The sequence below is a fragment of the Ips typographus genome, linkage group LG2 (genome assembly GCF_016097725.1).
Source record: "Ips typographus isolate SLU linkage group LG2, UJ_Ityp_2.0, whole genome shotgun sequence".
Classification (NCBI taxonomy): domain Eukaryota; kingdom Metazoa; phylum Arthropoda; class Insecta; order Coleoptera; family Curculionidae; genus Ips; species Ips typographus.
This window is the reverse complement of record NC_138423.1, coordinates 23,505,940-23,532,027: the sequence shown is the minus strand read 5'-3', so window position 1 is coordinate 23,532,027 and position 26,088 is coordinate 23,505,940. Positions and strand designations below refer to the sequence as shown.

The following is a 26,088-nucleotide window of genomic DNA, read 5'->3' as shown; positions in this document are numbered from 1 at the left end:
AACTGAAGCCTAGTAATATTTGGTTTTGTGTTTGTGTATTCCCAAATCACAACACTGGGTATGTGGGAATCCCGAATGTCACTTAATATTTTTGAGAGTTGACCTATGTCAAATGAGCGCAAATGACAACTTTGGCGTTTAGCAGTCATTGATTTAAGACTTGAAATATTTCTTTTATGAGCGCCATATTTGTTTAGAGTTACAGCTAAATTTAAATCTAAATGTAAATTTTGTTTTATAAACCAGGCTTACTATACTTTACCTACGACCAAGTGTAAAGTCCTGGCTTTCGCAACTCATACAATTTAGAATATTTTTTGTTTCTTAAAATAGTAGTTTTCCTATTCAGTGTGCAAAGTTATGTTTTCCCACACGCCAAAGCAGTTAGACGAACGACGCGAAGCGGAGTTCGGATAAGCTTCAAGTGCGGGAAAACTACTTTGCACGCGTGTTAGGAACAATATTTTTTCTACGAATGAAATATCTATACATTTTGTTTTTAATTTTTATTGATATTAAAAACAACACCTTATAACTATTTATTGTTATTAACAACATTAATGTTAAATGTACAGTTGGTCGCGTTATTTAAATTGATCGCAGATTGAGCAACTGAAGGTAAAATACTGGTACTTGGAACTGCTTCACTTTCTTTAGGATTGAAGGTCAGAATTTTGTTAATAATCCTTTTTTATAACTTGTGGATTCATCAATGTATTCTTCAGCTACCGTAGTCGATTTCCAACCCCCCAAGCGTTTTATGTCAGTGATTCCTTCTCCAGAATCGGCCAGGAACGTTGCCGATGATCGACGATAACTGTGCCCTGTGTAGAGTTCTGGATTTGGCAACTTCAAAAAAATAGCTATTTCAGAAGGCATTTTTCCAAAACTGTTTACTCCAACACTTTGCGAAAAACATTTACCCTTTCTGTAAACTAGGAAAAAACGATTGTTTGACTTTTTTGGACGTAGGCCGGTGTATCTTCTGTACAGTTGCAGGTAGGTTCCGTTATGAACTTCTTCTGATATTATAAAGTTTCTTGTTGTATGATTTTTGGAATCCCTAATTTTAACAATTATGAGGTTTCCTTTGTATTCAATATCTGTAGTGGTTAAATTGGCTAGCTCTTCCCTTCGACATGCACCAGCAAGTCCGAATATAGCCGAATATAGTGGCAACTTTAATTAACAGGTAAATTTCATCTGGTGCGGAGTTCATAAAACTGAATATTTCTTCTTTTGTAAAAATTTTCGCCTTTTTAGGTGTAAAACCAACATTCTGCTTTTTCAGAAATGCAGTGAGCTTATAAAATTCACCGATATCGATGTCTCTTTTTATTTTTATTACATTTTTGAGCATTGAATACTTTGACCACATTGTGTTAGGTTTGAATTATTTGCTTAAAGTAACAAAATACGCTAAAAGTACCTCTTCCTTTAAGGTTTTTATCCCATTTTGTTCGCACCATTGGGTAAACAACTCGTACTGTTTCTCGTATTTTTCTCGCGATTTGAGAGGCAGCAATTGCAAACTAGCCATGTTGGCGGCTTTTAGAACATCTTCCGGAAGTTCATCTTCAGTGATATCCATTATTAAAATAGTTTTTTTAACTTAAATAAGTAAGAATAAACACTGTTGTAGACTTTAAATTGCATATAAATGCGTTGTTTGACAATGAGCTTTGGTTTCTAAGGAAACAAGCCTCATTTTCAAAGACAGAGACAAGGTGGTTTATTTACCTAAACTGTATGGAAGAATAATGTGAAAAAAGTCGTGTTTTTTATATGAAACCCCTGAATATTATTACATTTTTGAATTCTACGCAAAATTCTAAGCAGATTTTATGTATAATAGTCTATATAAAACCACTGTTGCAAGGTATAATCAGCATTTTAAAAAGTGTGCGGGAAAAATTTTTTATATTATATCTAATAAAAATAAAGGTATTTATATCTAATTGTTAGTGTTGTTCTTAAAATAATGATTTATTTATACGTCATTGAAACAAAAAAAAACATCATAATTCTCAAACAAATGAATATAATAAAACTCACCCAAGGAATTAGCGACTGAACTAGAAAAACTACGGGATTAGGGGCAGCTCGGATAGCTTCGACGGCTTTGTCGTGTGTGGCTTCCCTTAAATCAACGCCACTGACCTCCAATATCCGGTCGCCGGTCTGCAAACAATTCACTATTAGAGAAAAAAAATAAAGACAATCCAATAAACGGCTAATACTTTGAATTGACCAGTTTTGGCGGCCGCCGTCCCTGGCGTCACGTGTTTAACGAAAATCCCCATCAAGGCTCCCGTTTGTCCACCGTTTGATGATTGGACGTCTACCTTTAAAAGTAATTTATCTGTATAATTGTCAAAAAATGTTTTTGATTCACCCATAAGAAAACAGTTGACAAAAATGCTTAACGCGTTTTCGATTGATAAGTTTAGTGCAAAACTAGTGTTTCTGTACCTTGTTTGATCAAATGTCTTTAAATATACCAATACACTGATTTTACACAAAACATGCCAATCGAAAACGCCATTCAATATAGAGCAAGCCAACTAACTTGGCAATTACGTCATTGTGTGCCCCGGCGCCATATTGAAACTTAACTAATGTGGACTTGTGACAACTGACAGCAATATTTTTTAAATGACAATTACATTCGTTTAAAACAGATTTTGAAGAAAATTATACAGAGCTTGATAAAAAGATTCTAAACTTTTGTTTCACCTCCGACAAAGTGTTTTTAAGGTTATAACAAAGATTTCAGATCGCTTCGGTTCAATTCAGTTCAAAGTGGACGGTAAGAAGATAAATAAGCTATAACAACCTAATACTGTCGACCAAAAGGGATCAAAACAAAGTGACACAATAATATGATCAAGTGACTAACTGTCAAGTGATACCACTTTACCTGTCACTTAATAAAAACTTTGGCGTAATCTATCTCTATCTCTCTTATACACACGGAGTTTTTTTGCGCCACCTTATACACATGTAGTACCATATTGAAAACTACGATGTTGCCAACATTAAGTAAATAACAAAAATTAAGATGTTAGATTTAGTGACACAAAACAGTGAGGCAAAACAGTGGCTGCATTCGTTTTGACGCTCCCGAACACCGCCTACTATACTAGAGAGCCTAGAAGGTGCTTGTCAAAAATTCCAATATGGCGGGAATAGTGGTGACAGTTTGTATTGTGGAAATTGAGTTTTTTGAGGATTAGATGAATTTTTACGGTTTAAAATCAAAACTTGAGGTTATTTGCGTAAGTTATTTTTGTTTGCTGCCGTTCATAAGTTTTTCAAGCCACATTGTAACAGCAATTCAGAAAAAAAGCCCAACCGTGTGGTTGAACACTTTGAAGTGGAATGATTTTACTCCAACACTCTACTCAATGGTAAGTACCAGTGCTTTCTAGTACAGTAAACTTATTAGGTACTTGTTACATGCACAGGTATGTGAGTTTCATTTTAAAGCTCCTTCATTGTGAGAGTAACAAAAATAATTTTAAATTAATGTTCTTGGTAATAACATAAGAACCATTTACCAGTTTTGCTTAAGTAGTTTCAAGAATTTACAGATTTTCTTACATTGAACAGTGTTTAAACTAGTTTGCTGTTTGTTGTACTTTCCAAGACAAATGTTCTAACCAATTTGTTTAGGCTGGACTTGATTGTGTATAAAAAAGCTCTATCCATACATATCTGGATCAGGAATGAACCTTTTTTTGATTTTTCACTCACAACTTGCAATCAACTACTCGAAACAATTAAAAAAAACATATTTTTTACTGCATCTGAATACGTTTGTGTATAAAACGAAAACCGCTAACGCCGCCATTAAAAGTGACATTTTAGGCTTCCTAGTATTGAGGGCGGTGTCCCTAATCATGCCTAGGAAATTTGACGTCACAATGATGTAATTATTTTAGCTAACTGTCAAAATATGTCATCGTGACGTCAAACCCGCCCTGCAAGCTTCATAAAGCGTCAAAAGGAACAGGGCCATTAATTGACAAAAACAGCGCCACTTATACAGGTGTGGTAAAACTAAAACTGGCCATAGGAAACTCGTGTAACTGACAGAGAAACATAGATAATTGCATGAGCGAAACAACTTAGAGTTTTAGTTTTACCACACCTGTATAAAAAACTACGAAGCTGGTAGAACAAAATGTCAATAAACAGTTTACATTATGTTCATGTAGAGTTTTGAGTAGCTTTTATTCTTTTAAGCAAAGTTTTGGGAATTGATATTAACTATACCAATTTTAGGGCAGCTAATTTACAAATAAACTAAAATTTCTTGAGTTTTAAATTTAACCTAGAAATCTTGAATAATATTGGAAAAGTCCCTGAAAGCTACAAATATTCTGCAGTTGACATTTTGGCCTATTGAATGAAATAAAAAACACCTGAACATACCCAAGCTAGAACTCTTTGCAGATGACTCTTTAGTTGGCAATAATTATGGTAGCATAACTCATTGACCACAGTATAGAAAGACTAATAGAATATCCTTGCTTTACCTATTATTTACCTTTAATACATTTTATTCATTGCAAAGTAATTCTTTGCTTTTGTGAAAATCTAGAAAATGCTGTAATTTATGTTAACTCTTAGATTATACAAAAAATAAATTAGCCACAAATAAATTTACAGTTTTAAAAAATACATAAAGAAGGAAAAAAATAACAAATTATAAAACATTTTTTACTTTATTAAGTTTTTAGTAATTATTCACTAAAATGGATTTTTCCAGTTGCCTCAAATTATTTTATTATTTTAATGCGATAACCATGAGCGGTGAAATTTTCCAACAAAGCTCAATTTAATTGTTTATCACGTTGAAAAATTAACTATAAAATATTGCAGTTTATTTATTTATGACAGTGAATACAGTAAAAAATATGATATACATATTTATATTTTAAATATAATCTCGTCATAATTTGCACAATTTGATTAATAAAAAAGTAGTGATGAGAAGTTTTGGCTGAACAAGAAACAAGTAAAAAAACCACGATTTTATGAAACAATATAATTTGAAGTTTTTTGACAACCAACAAAAGAAATTTTGCCAGTTTAGCTGCAGTTGCCATTTCACGCAGAAAAAAGAAAAATGGTTTCCTTGATAATTCTTTTTTGAAAAATATTGTCAAAGTGGTAACTCTGTTTACCAGAATTGTCAGTAATTTGTTTTAGAGTATTTATGCTGAGACCTTTTTCCTGAGAAGATTTTCCGTTTTTTAAAGTTTTCCTTTTCTCAAAAACAATAATAGAATTTTTCTATTTTGATCTTCGTCTGAACACCATTTTTTATTTTACGTCACAAAAACATACTGAGATATTCTTACCTTTCCACCAACAATACTAATCCCTAGACTTTTCTCGGCCTCCCTGTACACTTTAACCACGTGAGTGGAGCCCCAATGGTTTTGAAGCGCATCCGCTTGGCCGTCTCTCATGATGCCGTGATCAGGATCGACGTGTCGCACAACCGTCATTTCACTAAAACAAAATCCTCAACTTTACCAATCGCGGATTATACCACATTTTGGGGAAGAAAAATCGAAAAAAACCGAATTAAGAAGGGAACGGTGTCCCGACCTGGTTTCCCCACACTACAGGGCGAGCGACTACACTAAAATCTTTAATCCCATTACACAGACAACGAGATTACCCCGTAAGTATTTGCTTTTGTGTCACCCCCCCCGGGTGAAGGTTACGGACTGGGGTTTTGCATACACGTTTTCAGTGTCTTTGTTTCCGTTAATGGGGGGCCCTCCGTATTCTCAGTCATTTTACAATGCCCTCCTTGTTCGCTTCGGTGAGATCGTAAAACCACTTTTATAGTGTTACTTTTCCAAAAGGGGTGTCAAACAAGCATTACTTTGAAATAGAAATTGGTTGCCAAGTTCATCAAAAATATTGTTTTACACTAGTATGTTCGTTATTGCTATTTTTTTATAAACACACTAAGTATAGTGTATAGTATACAAAGTGTTTAAAATAATTATGTAAATTAACAGATACGAAATATACGTGTGGTAAAAGTAAACCGTGTAACAAACAGAGAAAGACTGATAATTTCATACGCGAGACAAAAAAGAAAAAAGTTGCAAAATATTTTTCCGCGTTGTTGTCAAACACCTCTCCCTAAAGTCATTCTTAATGAAATCTCAAAGTTTTGTTTGATTTTGAGGTTAGAATTGATTTACTTTTAACAGATGAAAATTGAAATATAGTAGAGAATTCTCGCAAATATGAATGAAGAATATTACTGAGAAATGAAAAAGGCACAAAATCCAGTGGGATGTATGCTTCGAGCTTTGATTAAATGACTAACATGACATTAAAAGAAACCCACTGTATATGAGTACCTATATAGGGTGGTCCAGTTTTAAAAGTCAATAATTCACCATTCGATAGCCCATCAAAAAATAAGTTAACATACATTATGTCATTTTCATGAAAAATGCTTCTCAAGGAAAATACAGTCCATAAAAGTTCAGTTTAAAAATTCGGTTTCTTGTCATAACTGTCAAACCACTGGAGCAATTTTAATCAAATTTGGAACAAATACATATGAAATTAATAATCATTAGGTGATTTAATGACATTTGTCGAAACTGTCTCTGTCTGTTAATTTTTCTACCTTATTCTCTACGTCACTGGATATTTTTCAAAAATTTAAATTTTTTTTACTTTACTTGTTCAATTTAACAAAATAAGTATCTTTTATAAAATTCTGATTTGAAACTTTGTTTACGAGATAATTGAGTTATTACGTTCAAACACCCAAAACCAACCCAACCCAATTTAAGAATTGTCTTGAAAACGGTGAAAACTGACCTAAGAAGCTTAAAAAATGTCTTTGTAGCTAGTTTTCATGGTTTCCAGACAAATTGAAAGACTTTAATTTTGAAAATTGACTTATTAACCAGTAAATTTACTTTGAACCGGTGAAAATTGACTTGAGAGGCTTAAAAATTGTCTTTGTAACCAGTTTTCACAGTTTTCAGACAAATTGAAAGACTTTAGCCTTGACAATTGACTTGGAAACTGTGAAAATTGACTTGAAAGGCTTAAAACTGTCTTTGTAGTCAGTCGTTATAGTATTCAGATAAGTTGAAAAACTTTAGTAGTGAAAATGGAATTGTAGCCATGAAAAACTAATTTATCTGGAATTTTTGACTACAAATTCACACATTTCAACCTTGAAAATTGACTTGGACACCAAAAAGTGACTCTGAACCAATGAAAAGTGACAACAAAAGCTTAAAATCTGCGTTTGAAGTAAGTTTTCATAATTTGAAATTACATTTCAATATTTTAGTCTTAAATACAGGATATTGACATTAGATTCATGAAAATTGACTTGAAGACTAACTTTTAAGTTTTTTATACTTTGCTTTTCATGTTCTTAGAACTCTGGACTATTTTTAGGGCTTTAAAACTGCTTTCAGCTTGGAAAATCGAGTTTTAGGGTTATCTACACCAAATTTTTGACATAGCAGTAAAAAACTATTTTTACATTTTCCATAGGCTTGAACATGCCATTTTACGCTTTGTTAGTGTTAAATTGACTTCTAGGCGCTTCACTGTGCTTTAAGACTGAAAAATCGAATTTCAAACAATTTTTTCAGATACTCTTCATTGATAAAATTAAACAATTTTCGAATTAAATGCTACAATATTAGTCTTGAACACTAATTATTAGAATTAAATTAGTTCAAAAATTTGGACTGTAACCAGTGTTTAATTGAATAAAAAAAAGTTTGAATTGAATGATCAGTTTTACACTAACTATAGTCTAAAAATTGAACGCCAGTAAACATTAGTCCAACAATCCTGTTTTTTGACTATTTTCAGTGTCAAAAATTAACTCGTTAACCTCACAGATGACCAGATTTGAATCCTTTTGAACCAGTTTAAAGTAAAAAATACAATAACCCAAGTAGACATTTTTGTCAATTTTGAAGAATGTCATTCACATCACATAACGAGTACTCATTTCATAATTACTTGTTCCAAATTTGATCAAAATTGGTCAAACGGTCTGACAGTTGTAGCAACTTTGGAGGTCTGTGTCTTCCTTAGGAAGCGTTCTTCAGAAAAATGGCATAATGCATGTCAACTTATTTTTTGATGGGCTATCGGTTGGTGAATTATTCACGTTTAAAACTGGACCACCCTGTATGTCGTTTCAACTTTTTCTACGGTACAACAGGAAACATTTGAAAACCATCATCAACTTCTGCTCAACATCTCAACTAGTTGTTAATAAATTAATATTCGTTACCTATCCTGTATTAACAAAAGATTAGAATAATTATCTGTACTTAGTACATAATAACCAAAATTATTAACTTTAATGATAACAGTGAATTTTGTTCAAACTCTCTAGCGCGTTTTTGGCCAATTGTGACCTTACATACATCAAATATGAATCGAACCAGTTAATCAAAATGTTAAACATTATCAATACCTCTTACCATGGATTTCATATGAAATGATAATTTTGAAGTTTCTATATTGGTATAAAATTTTTAATAACAATTGCACTATCAACTGATATCTATAAGAAGCCATTCAACAACAGACGTAATTCTTGACTCAGTACCTACATGGAAACACATATCTAGAAATTAAGTACCGCATGCCCCTATTATATTAATAATGAATATGGAAAAAAAATGTGAATTAGTATGATAGTCACAAGTTATCACTATCTCAAGTGTTTTTCAATTAAAAGTTATAAAACCAGTTACACTCTAATTCGTAAGTTTATTAGCATAATGACCTGGCTTTACTTAATAGGCCTTGCAGCCCTTTTGCACCTAAACGGGGTGTCTTGCGACGGTGCTTTTGTGGAGGTGGATGACAATAACGTCACATTAGGAAATGACTATTTCCAAATCACCTTTTGGGGCAACGCCACCGCCAGATCTTTGCTAGTAGACGACGTAGATTTAATTGCTGACGTAGACAAAAACTTGCAAACTTGGTATTTGGACTGGAATGGTGAAAGGGTGTATTTTAACCCTTACAAAGTGGATGTGTTACAAAATAGTGATGAGGAGGCTCACGTGGCTTACATACAAGAAGCCTCTGAAGGACTGTTGTATATTGAGTTTCACTTGGGTGAGTTTTGAGAATGTAATGTGTGTACAGTAAAAATTAATTAATTTTTTTTTCAGTCGTGTTGAAGAACGTAAGCGGATTGTACCAATATGTTAAAGTGTCCAATCCCAACGAGGAAACGATAGGACTTGCGGAGTTTAGGACTGTCCATAGGTTTAGCCATAGCCTTATGCCTAAAGTGAGCAACATTATTCGCTACGGTGACATTGCTCCAGATGTGACTGGCAGGCCGTTGATCCAAGATACCACATGGCAGATGGCTGATGGTAGTTATTATTCCAAATACGATCTGTGTGGGTACTTGAGGGAAACTCCATGGTTAGGAGTTTATGGAGGTAATCCAAGTTTTTAATATAGTTTTGACAAATTCGCCTCATCCAAGTGAAAAAGTCATGTAGAGAATCTCATTTACAGAAAGTTCTGCCTGTTTTCAAGTATTTAATGAAATATCTATGAAAACATTTTTAAACGTTATATTTGTTGTTCCGAGAATGTTAGAGTGGCAAATCTTCCGTTTTTTTTAATCAACAACTTTTGTAGGTGGTTTTGGTGCTTGGATTGTATCAGCAAGTAGAGAATACCACTCGGGAGGACCGTTAAAACAAGAACTTCTAGTGCATCAGGACTCTTTGATGCTCAACTACTTCCACAGTTCACATTTTGGCACCCCCAATCAATTCGCCCCACCAGGTTGGTCTAAATTCTACGGCCCCGTTTTGATTTACTTGAATACCGGAAGTGACGAAGAAATCCTGGCTGACGTGGCCCAACAAGCCGAAATAGAACGGTCCAAATGGCCTTATACCTGGGTTGAGGAGGCTGAGTATCCTCTGGAACGTGGCAATGTTTCAGGAAATGTAACGGGACAAACCAAAGCCATGGTGGTGGTTTATGATTCTCTGGAAGAGGAGTTTGATCTGCAAACTTTGGGATATTTGTATCACACTGAAACTGACGAGGATGGTGGTTTTACTATAGAAAACATTCGACCTGGGGATTACCAAGTGGTTGCCTATCCTCTTGCTGGACAAGGAAGTGAAAATTTGGCTAGACAGAATGTGACTATCAATGCAAATGGTAAGTTATATTCTTGGTATATAAATGTTTTTTGTTATAACCTATTACTGTAATAGAGTTGGTTTATGTGGACAATTTGGATTTACCGGAACCTGAAGATATCATCTGGTCTTTGGGTGAAGTGGATCGTAGATCCAGTGAATATCACTTTAGTGACGAGGTTAGAAACTTCTATTGGCACTTGCTGCCTCCAGCTAACATAACTTTTGAGATTGGAAAAAGCAATTTGGCTAAAGACTGGTACTACGCTCAGACTAAAACACCAGGGGCGTGGAAAATAATTTTTGAAGACAGCCCCGATGATAACGCTCGAGTTTTACGGGTGGCGTTTGCAGCCGCTAGTAACTCTAGTTCGGTTACCATTTCGGTGAATGGTGTTGAAGTCGGCCATTTTACCTACGTTAACGATCAGACCATTTACAGAGACGCCTTGCAAAGTGGCAGGTACCACCCTGAAAAAATGGAGGTGGCAGCCGACTCGATTGTAGAAGGACAAAACGTAGTTACTTTTACCCTTAACAGAGGAATGGTTATGTACGATGCTATCAGCTTTGGCCGAGCTTGATGTAACAATTATGTAAAAACACTCAATGTAATCTTCGAATAGATTGCTTTTATAAACATCATTTAAATTGGTTTGAACTTATTATCTTCAAGTGTTATAACAACAAATAAAACAAAAATTTCGACTTTCTCTTAATAAAATTGTTCGATCCAGCTTCGAAAAACCCGGTTAAACGGGAACGAAACCGAATCCTTACAAACTAATCCCATTAGGTTATTTCTATTTAGGACGAAATAATGAGATCACTTAAAAAGTTCTCTGGGAATATGTGGTCACGAAAATCAATTAGGGAGATTTCCATCTGGAACAAGGCATGCACATTGGATTGGCTAATGTTGGGCAAAAAATTCAAGGACGAGAAAATTAGTTGTTCTGAACCGTTTAGGTTGGAAAAATGCCCAATTATGAGAATTCTACTTTATTTTCTAGATCTATGGACTAATAAATCATAAAATTTGTTGAGTTTAATTTTTGACTGATAAGTAGGTTGTCTTTTGTTTCATAGTGTAACTTTATTAACCGTTTTTTTTTTTTTGAAGTCAGAAAGTTGAGATTTGAATGTGATAAAATGGCTAATGTTACAGAGTAAAAAAAATGAACCCTGTTGTCTTGAAAATAAGGATTTTTTTTTTAAAGAAAATAAAGAAAATTTATTTATTTAATTTATAGAAAAGGTACATTTTTGTAGGGATGTCAAGTGTTTACCATTATAGTTAGTTTTAGTAGGATTGTATGTAGTTATTAAGAAAATTAACAGTATTACTTGATGAACTTCAAAGGAGGTGAAAAAGGTGGTACGTGGAGGTAGAAGATGGGAAAAAAGGTTTTTTTGTTTTTGGTTGTTGATTGTCAAGAGAGACTTTTAATGAGAGCTGGAAAGTCAGTTTTCTAAAAAATTCGAGCAAAAATCAGACTACTGAAGATCAGGGGATCTTAGAAAGCTGTTTCCTTCCGGAACGGAAGTTACTGAGTGTATTACCGAGTGCTACCAGCAATTGTACCGTCTAGTCCACGTTATGACATGGAGCAGATTGTGATAGAGGACCTATTCTAGAAGTGGTTAAATCGATAACCGAGGAGGCCTCCCGGCTGTTACCGAGATACAGCCTTTGCAGTTAAAAATCCACCTCAACGGAAAAGAAGAAGATTGGTCAACTGACGGTTTATTTTGGACAATTTGGACTCTTTGACGAAGAGTATTAGTTGTAAGTAGTTTGTAATTTTTTGTATTAAAGATATTTGTAGTTTCAATGATACATTTAGAAGCAGGATTTTTAGGTAGAAAGTAAGTTAGATAGGTTTAGTTATTTACCTTAAAAATAACTTGGCATCCCTATAATAGAATTTTTATTCAAGCTTATTTATTTAAATTTTCTTTATTTACTAGAATATTAGAATGAATGGTCAGGGTGAATCTGATGCCAGTTATGACGATATTATCATGCAACTAGGAGGTGAAGAATCATGACAAAGGAAATTGGGGTCATTTAACAGTTGTGACGTCTCGGACATTTGAAACGTCACTTAATTTTGATTGGTTTAAAAATGACAGCCCATCAGAAGCTCATAAGTTTTAGCATTTTGAGCTTTTGAGTGACGGGTGGAGATATTGGTTTAGTAAAGAATGGCAATAGTAATTATCAATTATCCAGTAAATTGTATTTTCTTAAAATGTGGTTATTTATTATAATTGGTTGGTTAAATAAATAATTTATGATTTATGTTGACGTGTGAGTTGACAGATGACAAACGATATAAAACTGCGTTTTCAGCTTCAAATGTGAAGATGGAAGAAACGATGTCTTTGGCTGCCAATTTGAAATTTTGATTTTCAACAGAAATTAAGTGAGGCTCATCTCTCTCTCACTCATTCCAGAAGAAATAGTTAGAACTATTAAAAACTTGAACTAAAAAAAACGACCAGAATACTTGTGAACAACAGCCTGACCCAAGAAGTGCCCATATCAATAGGAATAAGACAGGGAGACTCTCTAAGCCCGGTACTCTTTAACCTGATAATGAACGAAATAATAAAAGACGTTAAAAATACGGGCCACAAGCACATTTATAAAAATGAAAAGGCTTTTCTGCTGTCGGGATCTGAACCTGGAACTGAAGATACGACTAATGAGATGCTATGTGCTGTCCGTACTATATTATGGGATGGAAGCCTGGACGCTGAAGGTAACCGAAGTGAGGAGACTGGAAGCGTTTGAGATGTGGGTATACCGAAGAATACTGAGGATTTCATGGGTGGACAGAATAACCAACGTGGAAGTGATGAGACGTATGAATAAGGAGAGAGAAGTTATTACGACAATTAAGGCCAGAAAATTGCAATATTTGGGACATGTTATGAGGGGGGAAAAGTATCGAATGTTGCAACTTATTATGCAAGGAAAAATCGAAGGAAAGAGATCTGTGGGGAGAAGACGTAATTCATGGCTGAAGAACCTTAGAGAATGGTTTGGTTGCAATAACAACGAACTATTTAGAGCTGCGGTCTCAAAAATAAGAATCGCCTTGATGATTACCAACCTTCGAAACGGAGACGGCACCTGAAGAAGAAGAAAAATACAGAACTAACAAAGGAGAAATAACAATACTGTACTAGGCGGATGACGCAGTAATTATATCAGAAAACGAAGATGAGCTGCAGAGACTACTTCATCAATTCTACCTGACAGCGAAACGCTACAATATGTCGATTGCGATAAACAAGACAAAATGACTAGTTGTAGCAAAAGAACCTGGAAGATGCAAACTAGCTGTTAGCGACGAAATAGTATAACAGGTGATGTCCTTCACATACTTAGGGGTAGAAATAACTGCTCATCAAGAGATAAGAACGCTCCGAAGCATGACAGAATACCTAACCAGGAAATAAGACGAATATCTGCGACATACAGGATATTGTAAGACTGACGAGACAGAGATGGCGAGAGTGGAATCAACACATCAACGGAATGGAAGACAATAGAATTAGTTAGAAAACCATACTCTAGAAGACCGCCAGGCAGACCACCAAAGAGGTGGAGGGATAATTGGATGTGGAGGTCGCAAGAAACTTAAAGCTGGAAAAACAGCCTGAAAGCCTATTTCAAGCAGAAGAAGAAGATAACAGTAATGTATTTTTTTCTACTTTTATACTACTACTACCATCCTCTATATTGATTATATTGAAATATTGGTGGAAAGTTGTATTAAGAACGTCATGACGGCAATAATTCCAATTTGATATTTTTGGAGTTAAATTAATATTTTACCTACCTGTCGGTATTGACATATCCGCCCACAAACGCTGACTTCCTCCTTCCACTGTCAGGTCCAGGATCGTACGTCATAGTAACAAAAGAACGGTCCATGACGTCGGGAGCGGACCGACTTTTAAACGGTAGAAAAAGATCGTTAAAAATCTGCGAATCACTCATTTCCGCGCCGATTTTTTCGTAAATGTCCTGATGGTACGCGTCCAAACAGTTTTCGTAATCGTTGTAGTACTCGCGCAGTTTATAAGTCAATTTTCTGGACACGGGCGATTCTAGAACGTTCGGTTCGCTCACACTTTTACCCACGTCCATTGTAGGGGTGGCGGGGTACTGCACCAGGAAAAATTCATCCCCTTCGCAGAAATCCGTTTCGGTAGATTGCAAAGGTTCAGTGGTCAAGCAAGGTTCCGACGAGCTTGGCACTTGATTCCTCGGTTTGAAAGTTTTGGTGCTACTTAAATCTACCTTAGAATTGGTTGGGGTGATGTCCTCAACGCAACTACTATCTGTAATTTGTGGAGGGTGAGTTAATCTAATAATAAGTTAGAAAGAAGGTTACTTTGATAATGTTGCAGAAATGTTATTATTGTTTATTTTAGAGAAATGGTCAACACTGAAACAAGGAACAGTGAGTTTTACTCTATGACAAACTGGACTCACCTTGTACTGATGCTTTTTCAATTTTCGTGGTCACATCCTCGGATAAAGACTCTTCCATACAAGTGTCGTAGTCCTTGTCCGAGGACAGAGTACGTTTCTCGCTTTGAGTAAGACTGTACTCCCTTAACGCTAAACTAATGGGTACTGCATTGTCACAACCAACGTTGTTCCGTTGAGTCTGTTGCTCCATCTGGAAAGTGTCGTTGCACGAACTTTTGAAGCTGACGTCGACGTCGCTGTCGTCGCACAAACTGTTCCGGTTCACGTCTTTAATGTTCAAATAATTGTCCGTGACGTGTTTGGTAACGTGGTTGTGACCCAATACGTTTTTTTGACCGAAATCCTCCGCTTGTGAAGTTAGTGGGGAACCGTTGAAGGACCGATCGTCCTCAATGTAGATTGGTACCGACAGGATGTCCTCCTGGAACTCTTCGATGCATTCCTGGAATTCTTCTAGGCAAGTGTGGTCTTCTTCTGTTTCCTACAAAACAAGATGTCAGTACTCACTAGATTTTTATGATGATCTGGTACATAAGTTATTTGTAGTCTTTGAGAGATATCATATAATCATGTTTAGAAGCAGCTAGAGTATACGACAAATATACTAAAAAATCCAAAACAATGTTATTGTGGTCAAACAAATTGTTTTTTCCAGAAAACAAAGCGTTATTTCTGGTTTAGTTTTTTTTTAGATTTATTTTGACCTTACTAAGCTGTTTCCTGTATGTAAAAGGCTCATATACAGTACACTTTCACCATTTCTAGCAGAATTGCGGGCACGATTAACAAAGTTTTCTCTAAAAAGTTAAAATGGTGTTAAAAATTTTACGAATAGACTTAAATAGTGATATAACGGGAGGGTAATAATGAGTAAGAACTGTTATCTGGGCCATCCTGTATCTATTAACAATGGTGCCGGTTTAGTTTAGATTACATATCCCTGGATTAATAACAGTGAAAACACAAGATCTCCGAATATAACTACTTAAAAGTGGTTAACAAAATATTTTCATACTGTGCAGATTGCTATTTAAACTACCATTCTAAAAATTACTCTAAGAATTTAAGTGATATTTGATATCAAAAAAATGTAAAAAAAAACAAACTAAGATTATAAAAACATTCTGCTGAAGCACTCTTCTACAAGTGAAATTTTGAAAATTTGTTTTAAACCGTATCATTTTTAATATTTGTTAACTGTAAATTCCCAGTTTAACTGTTGGCTTTTAATACATTTTAATATTCTTAATTTAATTTAGTTTTTGATTTACTAAAATTGGCACTGAAAATTCTCTGTTCGTTTTATGGTTAAAGCGTCACGTGTAGACTGTATATTTCCTTAAGAAAATATCACGTGATCCTTAAGTTTCTGTCACATAGTTATGTTGCTAGTGTTGTTGCGATTTATACAGGTGTGGTAAATCCAAAACCGACTATAGGAAAACCGTGTAACTGACAGAGAAACGTAGATAATTGCATGCGTGGGACAAACACAGTAAACGAAAAAAATACCAAGTAGGCCATATTTTAAAATTAATTTAGTCGACCGTATTGGATTTTGGCAACAGCGTACTGAAAGTATGGCCTACTTGGTATTTTTTTCGTTTACTGTCTTTGTCTCACGCATGCAATTATCTACGTTTCTCTATCAGTGACACGGTTTTCCTATGGTCGGTTTTGGATTTACCACACCTGTATGTCTTGCCATTTTGCAGACTGAAATGATCATGGGTATCTTTGAAACTGTGTTTTTGACACTATGAAAACAAATTTCAATATGGCGTTTAATCAAACTCTGTCAACTGTCATTTGCTTATAGCGCTTTCGATTGGTATGTTTTGTGCTAAACCAGTGTATTCTCGTACAGAGACTAGAGTGACTCGTTTAGTTTGGCACTAAATTTGTCAATCAAACACTCCGTTATTAATACCAAAGGTAATATTTTAAAGCGCTTGGGGTGACATCATTTGACAGTGGGTCAAATGATAAAATAGTCACATAATAAACTGTCTAGTGACGTCACAGAGCGTCATTAGAGTCTCCCCGAAGAGACAATGATCATGACAAAAGCGCCAAAACAATTTAAGTAAGAAACCACTGAAAGACCCAGACCCAGTTAAACCGAAGTTTTAATAAAATAATTAATAATTACAAGCAAAAAACACAAAATCTGATTTTGAGAGTTTTTTGCTTGTCTTACACTACAACTTCACTGTGTGAAGATGGACTATATTTCTTTTCATAATAATTAATAGTTAATTAGGAAACAAAATATTTGCAAGGAAATCTTTTGGTTTAAATGAAGCAACACAACTATCCGAAACAACGTTTAATAGCACATTAAGAACATCTTGAGCACAACCTAATTTGAAATCACAACATTTAACAATAATTGTTTTTTTTGTGATATGTCTCAATATGTCAACATTAGTAAGACTTATAATTATTATAGTGGCTTATTGACACTTCCGCTTCGGCAATGTTGAGCCTTTGCGTCCTGTCGGCTAAGTCTGAAACAGGCATAAAACAAAGTGTTGGTGTTTTTGATGATTCGTTTATCATTCAATCAGCCAGAAGCAATAAACGTGCAATGCTACTTTTACACTCCATTAATATTAATCAATTAAATTATTAGCGGAAGAACGTGCAGAGAAATCACATTCAACTTACCACGATCAAGAATCCAATCTCTTCGGACCATTGATGCAAGATATTCCGCAGAAACTAAAAAAATAAGTCGGCATCAGAGAAAGAGAGCTGTAACACCACACACAAGCTGTATCTTATTTGAAATTTAATAAATTTGTATCTATGTTTCAACACGTTTTTGCTGGATCACACCCGTTTTTACATAAACTTGTGACAGACTTAATGCAATAACCTAAATGTTCATAATAAGTCCCAGCTATGATTATAATCAAATCATAACAAAGTAATGATCTGAACTAAGTTGGTCACATGACCACTTTATCAGAAAGCTTCTGATAGCTTAAATGATTATATTGTGGCCAATAAAACTATCAAAAATGACATCTTCAAACAAGCTGAATCATTGTGTGACACCCACCTGACTAGCATGTGACAAAGCATCGCTGCCGTTCAAAGGTTTGGCAACCGCGATCTTCACTAACCCTTTGGGGGCGCCCTTAAGGACCTGGACGGCAACATCTAGAGAGGCTCTAGCTAAATCTATGTCGTTGACGGCTAACAGTCGATCACCCGGTATCAATCGACCATCAGCCTGGGCCACTCCACCCGGTACTAAGGAACGAATTACTATCACAGTTTCTTGAGGATTAAGAGGGTCCTGAAACCAATTTACCATTAATTATGTCTATCCTTAACATCGAATATAGAAATTTAAGAAAAATAATTAGATATTTACATAATCAATCATTAATGTAACATTTTAAGTAGTCAAAGAACAGAAACATATTGTTAAATCGTTTTCTGATTCGATTCCTCTGAAACCTTCTTAAGCTTACTATGAATTGTTTTTAACGTTCCAGAGGCCTCTGACAGCCATTTTGAATTGCCAGAGGCCTCTGAAACCTTCTTAAGCTTACTAAAACTGTTTTTAACGTTCCAGAGGCCTCTGGCAGCCATTTTGAATTGCCAGAGGCCTCTGAAACCTTCTTAAGCTTACTATGAATTGTTTTTAACGTGCCAGAGGCCTCTGGCAGCCATTTTGAATTGCCAGAGGCCTCTGAAACCTTCTTAGGCTTACTATGAATTGTTTTTAACGTGCCAGAGACTTCTGGCAGCCATTTTGAATTGCCAGAGGCCTCTGAAACCTTCTTAAGCTTACTAAAACTGTTTTTAACGTACCAGAGACCTCTGGCAGCCATTTTGTATTGCCAGAGGCCTCTGAAACCTTCTTAAGCTTACTATGAATTGTTTTTAACGTGCCAGAGGCCTCTGGCAGCCATTTTGAATTGCCAGAGGCCTCTGAAACCTTCTTAAGCTTACTATGAATTGTTTTTAACGTGCCAGAGGCCTCTGGCAGCCATTTTGAATTGCCAGAGGCCTGTGAAACCTTCTTAAGCTTACTAAAACTGTTTTTAACGTACCAGAGGCCTCTGGCAGCCATTTTGTATTGCCAGAGGCCTCTGAAACCTTCTTAAGCTTACTATGAATTGTTTTTAACGTGCCAGAGGCCTCTGGCAGCCATTTGAATTGCCAGAGGCCTCTGAAACCTTCTTAAGCTTACTATGAATTGTTTTTAACGTGCCAGAGGGCTCTGGCAGCCATTTTGAATTGCCAGAGGCCTCTGAAACCTTCTTAAGCTTACTATGAATTGTTTTTAACGTGCCAGAGGCCTCTGAAACCTTCTTAAGCTTACTATGAATTGTTTTTAACGTGCCAGAGGCCTCTGGCAGCCATTTTGTATTGCCAGAGGCTTCTGAAACCTTCTTAAGCTTACTATGAATTGTTTTTAACGTACCAGAGGCCTCTGGCAGCCATTTTGAATTGCCAGAGGCCTCTGAAACCTTCTTAAGCTTACTATGAATTGTTTTTAACGTGCCAGAGGCCTCTGAAACCTTCTTAAGCTTACTATGAATTGTTTTTAACGTACCAGAAGCCTCTAGCAGCCATTTGCACTTTGTGCAAATTAGCAAAACTTTTAAATTCGGTTTAAAACATTAAAAAATCTTCATTAGACTTTTGAAGTGTGATCAGAGAACGAAATCCTGCAAATATTTGCTTGCATTATCGAAAATGTTCTAATTTCTCATAGTAGGTAGGTTGCGTTTAACATTCTTAATTTTGTTTCCTATTGTTCTTCAACTAAAAAATATTTTAACAACATAATGTGTAGCAGAGCAAAAAAGTGGATTATAGTATCATTTCTTATCGATTTCTTCGACAATATAAAAATTATTTGACACACTACCTGATAATCTAAAATGGAGAAGCCTAGACCGTGATCTCCCTTATACAGCTCGACTACGGTGGGTTGTTCACACCACATGGGCAATCCAGCGATCAATTCCAGAGATCTGGATTTGCTGGTGGTTAGACCGCCGCTTCCAGCGCTTGAAGCAATCGACGTTTCCGATTTAGCTTTCACTAAATTTGGTTGCTCCGAGCGGATCAAAGTCTGGAGACTACCTGCCAAAATTTTCTACAAATTTGCAGATTAATATTTTGAGATATCAAGTAAGTCAAACTTACTCTGGCTTGAAAAGCTTCAGGATGCTGGGAGGTATCGATTATCCTAATAGGAACTGGGTATCTGGCGCACACCAACGTCACACTTTTAGGCAGTTGCTTTAGAATGGAGACTACCTCCAGATGGTTGAGGCCTAGTAACTGAATTCCGTTCGCCTACAGAATAGAGAAGGTAAGTGGGTCATGCAATGGTTTTTTATGTATTAAGCAAACTGATTTACCTCTAAAAGTTCGTCACCAGGTTGCAATTCTCCATTCAAACCAACAGGACCATCAGGTAAGATATTTCTGATGTAATGATGAGGCCGCACTTCTTTACCATTCTCCACGTCCACGGTCCCTTCAAGACTAATTCCCAGCCCTTTATTATCCATTTTGTCCATTTGTGCAACCTAGATAATACTAATCAATTAGGAGTAGCAAAAATTTTCTCAGAAATTTGTTTGCAAACATATCGATGCAATTATTTTAAGACTTATAAAAAAGTGTTTCTATTTTTTCTAAAAATCCATGGAATCTTGTTAGTCTCTTATCATAGACAAAGTTGAGTGATAGTCACGTGACCATTACGGTAAGGACACGTTTTTGTGCAAATCACAGCACTTCAGCATTGTTTGCAGTTTGTGATTGGCCAGAAAAAGCAGCAAGCTGAAAGCTGCTTTTTTTGACCAATCACAAACTACCAACAATGCTGAAGTTTACTCACTTGTAGATTTAGCATTACTGTCCATTTTAAAACGAGAGGAAAATTAGAGCCATGTAAAAGTTTTTTTATGGCTTTCTGTTAAGTTAAGCACGTTTTGTGTATGACCTATGACCTATATGACAAGTGTCAACTCATAAACACGTTTTATGATTATATTCAACAAATTGTTATCAAACCGAGGAATTTACCAATCTATTAAGCTCCAAAAATGATTTTACTTGTGTGTTTCCATACCAACAAACCGACTGTTAGACTTATCGACGATCAATAATATTATCAATGAAATTGTCAATAATACTCGTTAATTCATCCACTTGATCGTGTAGGAAGCAATCGAAGCCATTATCAATCGATTAACTAAAATTGCTAGAAAATTTGATTGTAGGACATATTTGAACAATATAAGAAGTTAAGTTATATTGTACGATTAAATTTTAATATAGTTCCAAAAGATAACTGAACAATTGAGATTTATTGACGTATTGATTGAATATCAATCAAAATCATCAAATTCCAATTATTAATTGTTTACCAATTATAAAATAAGTAATTTTAAATATTTCGGATTTACTTGATGCTCTTAATTAATTTTTGGAATATATACCTAAGATCTACTTTTTCGTATTAAAAGAATACTTATCGAAAATGAAAGAGTGCCATTCAAATATTTGTTTTATAGAGTAATCAACTTTGCTGAACTAATTAAAATATCTCAGAGACATAATTGGCTACCCACTTATCGTTACCTAAGCCCTTATAAAATATTGAACTTTCTAAAAAAGCTTTAATCGACTAATCAAACTTTCTGTGATTTCTTAACCGAAAATGGGTTAAGAAATCCACTGAAAAACTGGAATTGAGTTTTCAAGAAACCGCTCTTAAATCAGGGTGGCAACTTTTTAATTAAACAAGTCGTCGTCGATTTGGACCAGTGCCAAACTTCCCAACCCATCTCGTTAAAAACGTAATCTATTAACCGCCCCATTTATAAAATATATTCGTAGACGGCAAAGTTCCGATTTGAACGGGGGATATTAAGTGTAAAATTGGGTAATTTCATTCAAGAGGTAAATGGGTGGAGGTATGATTTATTAATCTCAAAACGTACCACAATTTGTGCCTCTTTATTGACCTTGTCCACCCACTTGGTGCGAATAGATTCGCGACTTTCTTCGCTGAATTGTACCGATTTCCTTCCATCGATCACGATCTCCCCTTCCTCTTGAGGATAAGGGGACTCTTCGAAGATGATTGCCGAGTCAAAGTCGATACTTGTGTGCGATTCTCCTTCTGGTTCAATAGCCAAATGACTCATACGCTGTAAATAATAGAAATAACCTTAAGACTGATACTAATGTGTAAAAAGCTGCTATGATTGACTCAAATGCTGCATATGAAACTCTAAAATGACTTACCACCAAACTCAAAGGAATTTTCGGTAGTGACGAAATGGTTGGTGAAGGTGGCGAAGGTGGACGAAGTTCATTAGCTTTGATGGCTTGTTGGAGTTGTTCATATTTGGGACCCCTCAAATACCTCTCAAACTTAATATTCACAGTGGGTCCTGCATTTTTCAAAAACTCCACCGCTTGATGATTTGTATAGCCTATCACAGATGTTCCATTGACCTATAATAGAAACAAAATGTGCAAAATCGATTTAAAATGATCGGCTATAATAATATCGTTGCGATTAAAGGAAAATAAACGTTTGCCAGAAGTGCACGCTTTGGCATTCAGCCACGTTTTAAAAAGTAGGTTTTTGCGGTAATTTACTAGTGCATATGCCAGAATTAAGCAGCAACATAAATATTACGTTATTATAGCTGAGAAGAGAAACACTGAAATTTCAGAATAGTGGACCATTATGTTTTAACCCATAATGTGTAAAATTTCAAAATTTATCTCACTGAAAGATTGATTGATCAGACAATAGTTTGATAATCTGTTAAACTTCACATCTCTCGTATTTTAGCGTAATTTGAAAATTTATAAAATTAAGTTAAGTTTTATAAATTGCATACTCGCCTTAACTAAAAAAAAAACTTAACAGCAGAACACTTTCAAAATTACATTTTACAATGTTATAGCTTGTATGACTGTTGGTTAATTAACATACTGTATATTATTATACAGGGTGGTCCAGTTTTAAATGTCAATAATTCACCAATCCATAGCCAATTAAAAAATAAGTGCTTCCTAAGGAAAATACAGTCCTTCAAATTTCTTTTTAAAAAATCGTTTTTTTTTGTCATAACTGTCAGACCGTTGGGGCAATATTGATCAAATTTGGAACAAGCACTTTATTACACGGTATTACGGTCAAAGACCCAAAAACTAACCTAACCCAACTTAAAAATTGTCTTGGAAACCGAAAATTCACTTAAGAAGTTTAAAAAAATATTATTGTAGCCAGTTTTCATAGTTTCCAGACAAACTAAAAGACTTTAGTTTTAAAAATTGAATTTTAAAAGATAAAAATTTCAGAAGCTTAAAAATTGTGTTTGTAACCAGTTTTCATGCAAATCGAGAGACATTAATACTAAAAATTGACTTGTAGACATAAAAACTACTTTTTCAAGAATTTGTTACTACAAATTCATACATTTAAACCTTAAAAATTGACTTAAACCCCAAAATGTGACTGAACTAATGAAAAGTGACATCAGAAGCTTAAAATTTGCATTTGAAGTAAATTTTCATAATTTGAAGACAAATTTCCAATATTTTAGTCTTGAAAATAGTCTTAGATGCAGGACATTGACATTAGATTCATGAAATTTGTCTTGAAAACTAACTTTTCGTGCTTTTTACTTTGCTTTTCATTTTCTTCGAATTCTGGACTATTTTTAGAGCTTCAAAACTGCTTTCAGCTTGGAAAATCGAGTTTCAAGACTATCTTCACCAAGTTATTGACGTAGCAAACTTAAAAAACAATTTTTACATTCTTCATAGACTTAAAATGGCATTCCAAGCTTTGTCACTCTTAAATCGATTTCTAGACACCTCAGTGCTAAAAATTCGGGTATTTCTTAATAAACTAGACTGTTTTTAGTGTTTTAAGGCTGTTTTCAGTGCCTCAAATCGAGTTTCAAGACTATCTTTACAAAGTTTTTGACTTATCAGGCCTAAAAGCTAGCTTGTCCACTGACCATAATCTTGAAAATGTTATTTCAAGCTTCTTCACTATTAAATTGACTTATACACTCATAGGTGCAATAAATTGTATCATCTCTAAGAAATTCAGACTGTTTTTAGTGCTTTTTAAGACTGAAAAATCGAGTTTAAGACTATTTCCAAAAGTCAAGTTTCTTCAGTAATAAAATTTTGGTACCAAATGCTACAATAATAATCTTGAAAACTAATTTTTAGAAATAAAATAGTCCGAAAATTTAATTTACTTCTAGACTTGTTGTCCAGTCCAAAAAATTGAGTTGTACACCAATTAAAGTTTTGAAAATATACTTTTGGACTCTCTTTAGTCCTAGTAAAGTCAGTTCTGGCATTAAAAGTCAACTTTTATATTATTTTTAGTAGTAAAAAATGAGTTTCATGCACAATACAATCTTTGTCTTGATTTCCGGACTTTTTTTAGTTCTTGAATGCCAGTTTCAGACACTCAACCAGGATGGCAGTCTGAGAAAGCGGATCATAAGACCATTCCTAGTAGTAAAAAAGTTTTTAGACTATTCAGTACAAATTTGGACTTTCACAAGTCTTGAATGTTCAATTTTAAACTATAAAACGATTTTTTAAATTTGGAGGACTGTATCTTCCTTAGGAAACGTTTTTCAGAAAAATGACACAATGCAAGTCAACTTATTTTTTGATTGGCTATCAAATGGTGAATTATTGACACTTAAAACTGGACCACCCTGTATTTGAAATTCGGCAAATTTGTAACCTAACATAAAGTGGACACTAGTCAACTATGCCATAAATCATTCTCTACGTTCAAAAATTCTGTAAACAAGCCTCAAAAAACCATTTTATCGTTGCTGTTCTATACTTGTTTGTAACTGATAGTGGTTTAACATACTGTATTTCCTTAACCTGGAAAATGATCAATTTGAATGTAACTTCGGAAGGGAAAAATATACAACTCAGTAACTAACTTAAAACTGTGTTTTCAGTATTAAACAAAACTTACCTCAATAATCCGATCGTTGACTTTAATGATGCCTGAAGAATCGGCAGCGCTACCTTTACTGATACTTTTAACGAATATCCCAGAAATTTCTTCTGCAAACCAGAAAATTCAAGCTGTTTTTGGGGAGAAAGCTAACAAAACAACCTAATTTACCCTTTTCGCAAACGTAGCCAGCCACGGTGATACCCAGCCCCAGGTCGTCCTTTTTCAATTCAATCGTAAAAGTTTCAGTTTCCGGAAGTTCCGCAGCATCGGGGGTGGGCGGCGTTAAGGGCGGTGGCGGCGGGCATATTTTCGGTATCGGAATTTTCCCGATCGGCAACGGGTTTCTGACCACTTCCACAATGTCCGGAATTGGCTACAAGTTTATTATATAATTAAAATTCCTTGAGATGCGGTGCATAGTTTAACTTAATTGATCATTTTATTCGTCTAATCGAATCGGCCGGAAGGGATTAATGCCATTACCGGGCTTAATCCCTTTTTGCCCGAAGAGAACCGGGAAACACTGGCAATTTCAGATATTCCCTTTCCAATCTTGGATTGAATAGGGATTTGGGATAGTGCCTTCATGGCTCCAGTTCTTAAGCCTTTATATCTTGAATGGTTATTGAAAGGGGATTACCGTATTGTCTCCCGATTTGTTTTATATGTAACATATTGGTGAGTTGCTAGACAAAAGTACAGCAATCACTTAAGACTTTAAGAGAAAAGAATCTGTAATTATAAAATAACACTTTTCTGTTGAAAAAAAGTGACTGATCTGTCACTTGGAAGATTTCATATTTATACTTTCAGAGTTTATCCCCCCAATTTCAATTTAGTACAAATAAATGAACAGTATTAGTCACTGATGATTCCAATCGAGTTAACGCGATTAATCTTTTCGAAAACCAATTATTTTTCTGACGACTTTGATTAATGAAACCTAACGAATAATTTTTATTAAAACAGAATTTTCAAGATGGTAAGTCTGTAAATAACAAAATAAATCTGTTCATGACATTCAATTATTACGTGGCGAGTTGGCGACCTACACATACATTATTTGTGCGTCCTGAAATTTACCGAAACATACAATTTACAACATTGAAAACAATTTATTATACACATAGAGCGTGTCCAGTAATTTGTAAGTTTTGATCTATGGTTAAAATTTGCTTTGCTCGTCTACAGGGTGGTTTTAAAGGTCAATAATTTACCACTTGATAGCCCATCAAAAGATAAGCTGACATGTCATTTTCTTGAAAAAAGCTTCTTAAGAAACTTACAGTCCTTCAAATTTCAGTTTAAAAATCGGTGTTTTGATCAAGTTTGTAACAATTTGTAAC

The 26,088-nt window shown here is 34.9% G+C and overlaps 2 protein-coding genes and 1 long non-coding RNA gene across 10 annotated transcripts in view; 2 read left to right on the top strand and 1 right to left on the bottom strand.

The window, feature by feature from the left end:
• LOC145724359 (multiple PDZ domain protein-like) overlaps positions 1-26,088 on the bottom strand; it is a 93,873-nt gene that overhangs the window by 52,517 nt on the left and 15,268 nt on the right. For 6 of the 8 annotated variants that reach the window (XM_081972580.1, XM_081972574.1, XM_081972576.1 and 3 more), the window contains exons 6-19: positions 24,911-25,115; positions 24,758-24,849; positions 22,024-22,236; positions 21,717-21,926; positions 20,124-20,294; positions 19,906-20,058; positions 19,625-19,855; positions 17,798-18,037; positions 17,401-17,454; positions 14,731-15,211; positions 14,072-14,576; positions 5,370-5,523; positions 2,241-2,345; positions 2,056-2,181 (exon numbers count right to left, since the gene is read on the bottom strand). In XM_081972580.1, coding sequence (XP_081828706.1) covers positions 2,056-2,181; positions 2,241-2,345; positions 5,370-5,523; positions 14,072-14,576; positions 14,731-15,211; positions 17,401-17,454; positions 17,798-18,037; positions 19,625-19,855; positions 19,906-20,058; positions 20,124-20,294; positions 21,717-21,926; positions 22,024-22,236; positions 24,758-24,849; positions 24,911-25,115 — 2,940 coding nt within the window. The remainder of the gene's footprint in view (positions 1-2,055; positions 2,182-2,240; positions 2,346-5,369; positions 5,524-14,071; positions 14,577-14,730; positions 15,212-17,400; positions 17,455-17,797; positions 18,038-19,624; positions 19,856-19,905; positions 20,059-20,123; positions 20,295-21,716; positions 21,927-22,023; positions 22,237-24,757; positions 24,850-24,910; positions 25,116-26,088) is intronic. The other 2 variants (XM_081972577.1, XM_081972581.1) reach the window with 1 other exon arrangement.
• Positions 274-1,024, top strand: LOC145724440 (uncharacterized). Its single transcript, XR_014177003.1, has 2 exons — positions 274-665; positions 726-1,024. It is a non-coding gene; the product is annotated as an uncharacterized LOC145724440 (long non-coding RNA).
• On the top strand, positions 8,799-10,941 carry LOC145724375 (rhamnogalacturonate lyase-like). The gene is made up of 4 exons (XM_081972632.1): positions 8,799-9,159; positions 9,216-9,494; positions 9,700-10,236; positions 10,293-10,941. The coding sequence occupies exons 1-4, from the start codon at positions 8,814-8,816 to the stop codon at positions 10,799-10,801; spliced, it is 1,671 nt and encodes a 556-aa protein (XP_081828758.1). The 5' UTR covers positions 8,799-8,813; the 3' UTR covers positions 10,802-10,941.